This window comes from Limulus polyphemus, unplaced genomic scaffold (genome assembly GCF_000517525.1).
Source record: "Limulus polyphemus unplaced genomic scaffold, Limulus_polyphemus-2.1.2 Scaffold271, whole genome shotgun sequence".
Taxonomy (NCBI): domain Eukaryota; kingdom Metazoa; phylum Arthropoda; class Merostomata; order Xiphosura; family Limulidae; genus Limulus; species Limulus polyphemus.
In genome coordinates this window covers 684,831-693,600 of record NW_013665881.1, presented here as the reverse complement: position 1 = coordinate 693,600, position 8,770 = coordinate 684,831, and the positions used below count along the sequence as shown (strand labels likewise).

Below are 8,770 nucleotides of genomic sequence, written 5' to 3'. Positions count from 1 at the left end.
ACATTAGTTATTCAGTAACTATACACATATTGTCTTATTTATCTGTGAAAAATTATACATGAAATAAAAAGTATGGTTTATTGATCACAAATGTATGTACGTTATTTACACTTCTCCCCCATAATTATTTTGAAATAGTAATGAAGAATAACACATAAAAAAAACTTGTCATATCTTGGGCTGCCCTTTTTTGTCATGTGCAGCTGATAATGTTAGTAAGTTGTACTAAAGTACCCTGGCATTCACCCAGCTCACACTGTCCTCAATAATTTGGTCAGGTATACCATCAGGTTCATCCAAAAGACAATGAAAAGATATTGGATAAATCTGAAAGGAAGCATATTGATTATTGCTCATTAAACTTTATATCATCAGTGGATTTCAATTTCTAGAATAAGTAAATATATATTAGACTACTATATTTATATTAAACTTAAAAATATAATAAACTAATACATTACATTTTTATTCAATACTAGGTATAATTTGTGCTTGAAATATAATTTCTTATCTGCTATAGAACTAATACCAAAGTGAGATCCTGTTTTATTGTAACTAGGAAAGAAAATCTAAAAAATAAAAGATATGGCCCCAAGATACATGAGCTTTTTACCTACAAAATTATTAATGAAATAGTAACCAAACTTAAAGAGGCTAAGTTTAAATTCATCATTATAGATACAACTCTGTAAATTACAAAAAAACACGAATTAAGCAAAATTTTCTGTTAAGTTCCCATCCAGGCTGATGAAATTGTAGGATGAATGACTAAGGTTAAAATAAAGGAGTATTTTTCTCTTGTGTTGTATTTTGTACACCAAATAAATTGTTGCTGGGCTGGAGGCTGAAATAATGAAATCCACTTAGGAATGAGAAATGATATATAAGTAGAGACATCAGTGTTATGATGGGGCAGTTAAAATGAGTAATGTCCCTATAGATAGGTTTAGAGAAAAGAATACATGAAAAATTGCTTAATGCTAAATTTGTTCAGTAATGTCCCTATAGATAGGTTTAGAGAAAAGAATACACGGAAAAATTGCTTAATGCTAAATTTGTTCATTGTGCACCTCACAATTAATTTATATTTAGTATAAAATGATGCAGCAGTAGAAATGAACAAATGGGTGATTTTTATAATATTCTTGAAAGATTGTACACTCTTGGGTAGAGGATAAGAAGTTGGTAACTCTATTAACTTGCATCACTAACTCAAAATAAAAGTATACTCTTTTCAGTGAAAAGACTGTGGCCTATCTGTTGCACCATTATGCTTACTAGCCTGAACGTTTCAGTAAGTGGATATTGTGAATGCTGTAATATTGATAATTCTTAAACCATTGTTGAATAAGCAGAAGCCCTTTGACCAAAGGAAAAATGGATTTGTTCTTATGGTTTTACAGTTAGAGATATTGGAAACTGTTAATGTATTTAGTAAGTTGTTGCAGAACAGAGATAAAGATCTCAGTCAGGCATCTAAACTTCTCACAAAAGTAACTAAACCTTTGGAGAAATACAGGAATAAATTTGAAGTTAATAAAATTGTTGTGAGCATGATCTTCAAACAACTTCCTAAAATATGCTTGGAAAATCATGTATTTGTCTTCATATGTGGTCCAGTTGCAGTGATGCCAATTAAACAACGAGTCTGCATCACTTCTACTTCTGTTACCATGCCAATGACATTCCAGCTAGAAACTAAATAGTTGGCTTTATATAATCACAAATCAATAACGGCACAATGTTTGGATAGATAACTGTTCCAGCAAGTATAATTGGATTTCTGGACAAAATACCGTGTTTCATGAGTAGATTATCATTCCAGCTAGAAGCTAAGTAGTTGGCTTTATATAATTACAAATCAATAACGGCACAATGCTTGGACAGATAACTGTTCCAGCAAGTATAATTGGATTTCTGGACAGAATACAGTGTTTCATGAGTAGATTATTTTACCTCTGCAAATTAATGACAATGCAGTTGACTGTGTGACACATCACTTTCATGTTTGGGGGCATAAAAAACTCAATCTATTCAGCACCCTTTGGCCTTCTTGATGGCACCTTGTTAGTTCAATCTCTCTTTTGCAGCTATGTCTGCAGTCATTTTTGCAGGGTCTTCAGCTCAGTCCGCTGGCATATCCATGAGATTTTCCTTCTCTGTATTCAATATCATAATTATACTGGTCTATCTTTCCGATCAAGAGTTCCAGTTGTCCCTCTGGGTTCTTTAATTAATCTTTTTTTTTTTTGTTCTCTTTAAATCTTTTAAAACTCACAATTTAAAGAGCATTCTTTTAATTAATACACAATATATTTTGAAAATACAAAAACAATATTCTTTTAATCAAGTAGTTCACCATGGGATGTTGTAATAAAGAAAGTTTCTAACTGATCTTTGGTAAACTGATTTTAAAATAAACCTTTCGCTCCAATATGAGTTTTCGGTGAGTTTTACTCACGAGTTACCTAAGAAGAGTATTCAACTGAGAATAAATCAACCTAATATGAAATTGAGCTATTTATGGAATCACATAGTTTCAAATAAATTAGTGTTTAAAGCCCATTTATGGAAAGTGACATTTTATTTTCGTTTCGCTATAGTTAAGCAGATTAAACACTCCATAGCTCCATACCTTCAACATTTTGTCCGTAGAGATCGTAGACTCGTAAAGTTTCTTAGCACCTCGTACATCACAAATCTTATCTTGGGCACCATGTATTATTAACATAGGAAATGCAGTATTTTCTAGCTGGTTTTCGAGCTCCTGTGTATTAGACAAAGAATTAAGTTTGTAGGATAAATACATATACATTATAAAAAAAATTAATAAACCAAAAATCATCTTGATATGCTACTTGCTTAAACAATTCCGATTCACCTTGTAAGCAAAAAACAAATTTATGTAGCCTTGTACTAGTTGTAGTTGTACTGAATGAATTAGATGAGGAGGGCCTTCTAGATCTGCTAGCTTTAAAGACAATGTTGACAATGAATAAGCTCAACGATAAGTCGTGAGCATTGAGTAAGCTTAGGCACACTTCATTAGCATCAAGCAAGTTAAGCCACTCACCTTTGTTACTTAAAAAGTTGTTACACTTCTTTAGAACTTAACAAATTCAGCCACTTTTCGTTGGACTGAATTCATCTAGATAAGTTTCCTACAAATGTGGTTATCATTACAAAGCCTCACTACATTAATCCTAAATAAGCTAAATATCTGTCCTATTAAAATATAATATAGTTAATCAGTTTATATGAACACGTGTCTATTCTTTTAACGACTGCTTCTTTAATTATCTGCTCTATTTCATAAACTATTCAGTCTTTACCTTTACGGCATTAAGCAAAGCTCTTGCATATCCAACCTTCAACCAAGGACCGTTGTACATATAAGGATCTGCCAATCTATTTTTTAATGCTTCTTTCGTCCGTAAAACCTTGTTTAATCTTATTCTACTGGCTGGAATACTTGGGATCATTTTTCCGAAAAAGTTGGCTAAATGACGCTGAAAGTACAAATTATAGAAAGATGAGTTTTTAATAACGAAAAATGTTTACGGAGGTGAAATTATTCAAATTAAATGTTTATGTGTTTACATACTTAACACTCACTCCACACACATTTTATATGGACATTTTCTGACTAAATCATTTTAATATTTATTGATTTAACTATATCATAATTTCTGTATTGACCTTACCTTATATGGTTTGTGGTCAGCGGGCTGTAACCAAATACCTCCTGCCAAAATCACAATGCCTTTAAACTCATAAGGTCTTTTTAGCCCCGCTTTTATAGCAATTGTTCCTCCCTAGAAAGAAATGTAATTTTATGATATAAATAATCAAAACGGGTATCGAAACCCGGTTTTTACCGTTGTCAGTTCGCAGACATACCGCTGTGCCACTGGGGGGCGTTTAACAACCGACCAAAAAAAGTACGTTAATTTACACACTAATGTAGACTTATTTTGATTATGTGTGAGTTTTATATGAACTCCCAATAGATTGTTTGTTTGTTTGTTTTTAATTATGCACAAAGCTACACAAGGGCTATCTGTGCTCTGCCCACCACGGGTATCGAAACCCGGTTTCTAGCGTTGTAAGTCCGCAGACATACCGCTGTGTCATTGGGGGCGAACTCCCAATAGAAGCGGTACTTAAAGAAAAAGGAATCAATTTGTAATTTACCCAACTTAATAACGTAACATTTAGTTGTAGCACGTATAAATAATTAAATATAGTTATAGTTTACATAATAGATATGTGGGGCCCTCAGCGGTATGTCTGCGGACTTACAACGCTAGAAACTGGGTTTCGATACCCGTGGTGGGCAGAGCACAGATAGTCCATTGTGTAACTTTGTGCATAACTACAAACAAACAAGATATGTGGGCATTATGATTTGTTTCATCAAAACATTTTTACAAATGTGATGAACAAAACCTTGAACGTTCTTCTTTTATGTAGTGATGATGTTAATTCAGGTTGTAGCATTTGTGGGACATTTTTCAGTCGCGGCACAGCGACACATAGAATGACTCTGAGTTTGTTTGTTTTGTTTATTTTCAAGTACAAACTTTTAGCTCATAGCTTCGCCATTGCTTGATCGATTTGAGATTTAATTACAGTTATGGACTGAGGAGGGCAAACCCTTTCGAATGATATATTTATCCATGCCAAAGGTCTTATAGATTATTTTACTCTAGCCCTGCCTAAAGAATTTCATTTTGAGGGTAGATTGGTAGACAGGCCCGCCGATGGGGGGGGGGGGGGGCAAAGGGGGCAACTGACCAGGTGCCCGGCGGAATGAAGCCTGGTTATGCCGTAAAGCTATATCTTCATATAATGATAAAAACCATAGTTTTTGGCTTTTCTTTGCATATAGACGCTTGATACATTAAGAACGACTGAAATAATAATTTGAGTAATAATTAATATCTATTTGTTACTTTATAGATTTAATAGATATTTGTTGTTACTTTATTAACGTTTTTACACTTATACTGTGAGGTAAAAACGGCTGCTGCTATGATTTTGTTTGGTCTATGAGCTCGTTGCTGTCCTAATTTAGGATCTTCTTTTTAATAAATTCTTGAAAATGTTAAAAAAAAAGAGAGAGAGAAAGGGGGCCCGGCGAGGATGTTTGCCCCAGGGCCCGTGCTGGCTCTCGACGTTCCTGCTGGTAGAGAACCTGATGAATAATAAAATCGAATCAGATATACGCACGCTCCACGATTGGTATTGCTGGCACACAAATATACAGGTAATAAAAAAGGGAAAAAAGAGGTCTCATAGATTAACTTACTCTAATCCTGCCTAAAAGAATTTTAAGTGCCATGCCTGTTGAGCATTCCCTCTTGTTTAAGTAGTAATGATAACTGTGTGATAAAACTCCAGTTTTTGATAAGGAATTAACAAGGACTTCTGATGCCGAACTGTTTTAAGAAGAAACTCTTGAGCTTACTTACTTGCATATTTTAGGATACTCGAAGGAACGTCATTGGCAAAGTTCAAATGTTTTACATTAAATGATGAACACTCGTGTTTAGAGCAAATTAGTAATTTTGAATTTCGCTTTGGCGAGTGTTTAAAAAGTTCAAATTGAGTTTAACATCTAAGTTCCAGTTGTCGGTAATAAAATTTCTGAGTTTTCATTTTTTCTGCATTTTTTTACGTTTAACTCACAAATGTCAACAAATAATCGACCTGAACTTCATTGAAACTGGAATGTATACATGTATGTTACACAGCATCGGATAACAAGGTTTGAAAACAAAATTACTTGAGGAAAATTAGTCAATTGAATATATGTCTTGAAGGGTTTAAGTTCTGCATGACAAAAGGAATATGAGTATCAAACATACTGAGTTCATATATTTGGAAGGTTCGTTTTAAGGAGTAATGAATAAAACAATCGTGCTGAACAACAACAACAACAAAATACTATAAATGTTGCAGAAGAAAGAACTCTGCATTAAATTATTGAACTGTAGAAATTAAACTAGAATACTTATTTTTGCTTTATCTAAAGATTGATATGCCACGATCCAAAAGACTTAACTTCTTCGCCATATCTTAACTTGGTAAAACCATTGAAAAATTAAAATTTGACTCATAATGTGTTCCTTGTAGGTCAATGATAAGTCTATGGACTTATAATGCAAACATCTGGAGTTCATTTTCCCTCGATGTACAGAGTGCAGATAGCCCATTATTTGTAGTTTGCACTAAGAAAACAACGAATAATATTGTAATTTAAGTATTATTGAAATCGTCTTATTCAGTTAAGGTATGGAACTAAAAATACTACAGAATATGTGGAAGAACAAGTGCCAAAGAAGGCCTACGTTTAAAGATGTTATATCCCTATTTACTTATATTACAGAGAGCAGAGGAATTATTAAAAGTGTCAGAAACAGCAAGCAAGAATCTACAAGAATTATATTTTTATAAGGACACCTGAGATTTCATTGAATCTGGAAGCATTTGATAGAATAGTTAAATCTGGTCATATAATCGTTTTAACTAAATATACTTTCAAAATGACATCATCTTTGAATAACTACAATTTTCCGTGAGTTACAAGTTTACCGTTTCTAATAATTGCCAAGATTGGTTTAAAAATATAAAAGAGGAAGTCAGATAAGGGTAAAAACACAATATATTAAAGATGGTATAAATCAGAGTAAAAAAACCCATAAAAAATAATGTTACAACTCATTTTAGTGTGACTCTTTAAAATTGATTCATAATTGTAATCTGAAAAATTATGAGACACGAACAAAGAAGGCTATTGTTTGACGTTAAGCACAAAGCTACACAAAGGGCTTTCTAAAAATGGCTGGAGACGGCTTGAATGGGCAATGAAGAAAAAACTTTAATATAAGTTTAACGTAACAGCAAATGTACAACGTTTCGACAAGGTTTTGTCATCATCAGGAGCAAAAGAGCTTTCGCACAACTCTGTGCAAGGTATAGAATTACATTTTGTTACCTCATTTTAATAAATTTTAAATATGAACAATGACCATTTCTGTTTAAAATGTTCCTGTGGATGTTGAACAAAATGCATGTAATGAAAAATTTATTTTATATAGGCGCATGAGACGCTTATGTAACACACTTACCATTGAAAATCCAATTAAAAATAGTGGACGATTCGGATATTTCGCTTTCATAAAATCCACGTGTCGGAAAACATCTTCAGTACAGTCGTCGAAGCTTTTTATCAAAGCGCGAGGACCACTGCTACGTCCGTGACCCACTAATGACATGGAAAACATTTTAGAGGGAGGAAAGAAAAAGTACAAACTGTGTCTAGGGCAACATATATAAATTTTTATCATCTTCGAAAACATGTTAGAATAAAATGCCATGAACCATTTAAGTTTCTCCCATTCTCAGACGAAAGTTTAACCCGTTTGCTTAGTTGCTAAATCTTAACCTAACGCTCAATTATTTCGCATAAAATAACTTATCACTGAAAAATAATTAATGAAAAACTATGTACACAGAAAGATTTCTGGTGTTCAGAAGTGTTTTATGACAGAAGTCTTTCTATTGCCATGCGCGACTATCATAGAAAAATTAGAACACATTCGGTGATTATTGCCACCAGTTACAGGTAAAACGGAAGCCTGTGACTGACAAACAAATGTTGATATTTAAGAAAGAGGAAACATTTGTTGACCGGTTTTTCATCAGGCTTAAAATAATAATCTTATAAAGAAACAAAAATGGGGTAGGGTATAAGAAAACATATTATGAACAATAAACAATGAAATACTCTTGAGATTGTGTTCAAATCACAGTAAGAACAGCAAGGTATTATCACTTCATTTACCATTTGTAACGAATGTCATATCGATTCACATTACTTATAGTCTTGCCAAAGAACTACATCTTATTTTCTGTAATTAAATATAATGAAAGCGCTCAAAGTCTGGCACAGCATTTATTAAACACTCTTTGCTTTCAAAGTGCGCATTCCAAGTCTCTTAACTAGAATATCCTCCACTGTTTTCGTACAATATTATCCTGAAGAGGGGTACATTCAGAAAAGGTAAAAAAATGACAACAGAGTGATCTTACCAAAATCATGGGCGAATGTTAAAACTCCACGTGTTACTAGAGCTTTAGCAAAGTCGTCATACCGCATACAGTGTTCTGCGAATCCATGAGCAATAAAGACCAAAGCTCTAAATAATGAAAGACAACGTGTCTGTGTATTAATTTAAAATATTATTAAAGCTTGAGTATTTTTTGTACATAATTTATAAAACTGTTAGCTGTCCAGAAATATAGAAACTTCCCTATTATAAAGATGGTGGAACAGCAGTAATTCTACGGACTTACAACGCTAAAATATGGAGTTCGAATCCTCTCGGTGAACAAAGCAGATTGTTCTATGTGACTTTGTTCTAAAAACAAACAAACAAAAAATATAAAGATATTTCAGGATTCCTAAGACAAATAGAAAATTAACTACAGACGTATTTGAGCATCTTTTATGGCTATATAATAATTGTAAATTATGATAAGTATATCTGATGTAGGGATATAGGTCCGTACGCAGAATGTTTGAAAGGGTTTTCTAATTTGTGAGATCAACAATCAGCATGCAAAGTATGCTAATGCTACGGGGGTCTGAGGGCATTCGCCTCTGAAAATTTGTAAAAAATCGGTGCTATTTGATTAAATCTCGAAGTAATTTTGCATGAAATATAGCTTAAACACTTGCTATTCACATAAAATCTACAAACAT

General features: G+C 33.1%; 1 protein-coding gene across 1 annotated transcript in view; it reads right to left on the bottom strand.

The window, feature by feature from the left end:
* Positions 1-64: 64 nt before the first annotated feature.
* Positions 65-8,770, bottom strand: part of LOC106456914 (monoglyceride lipase-like) — a 10,216-nt gene continuing 1,510 nt past the window's right edge. Inside the window, exons 2-7 of the mRNA XM_013916293.2 lie at positions 8,098-8,204; positions 7,134-7,270; positions 3,705-3,815; positions 3,333-3,509; positions 2,636-2,767; positions 65-327 (exon numbers count right to left, since the gene is read on the bottom strand). Coding sequence (XP_013771747.2) covers positions 226-327; positions 2,636-2,767; positions 3,333-3,509; positions 3,705-3,815; positions 7,134-7,270; positions 8,098-8,204 — 766 coding nt within the window. The 3' untranslated portion in view covers positions 65-225. The remainder of the gene's footprint in view (positions 328-2,635; positions 2,768-3,332; positions 3,510-3,704; positions 3,816-7,133; positions 7,271-8,097; positions 8,205-8,770) is intronic.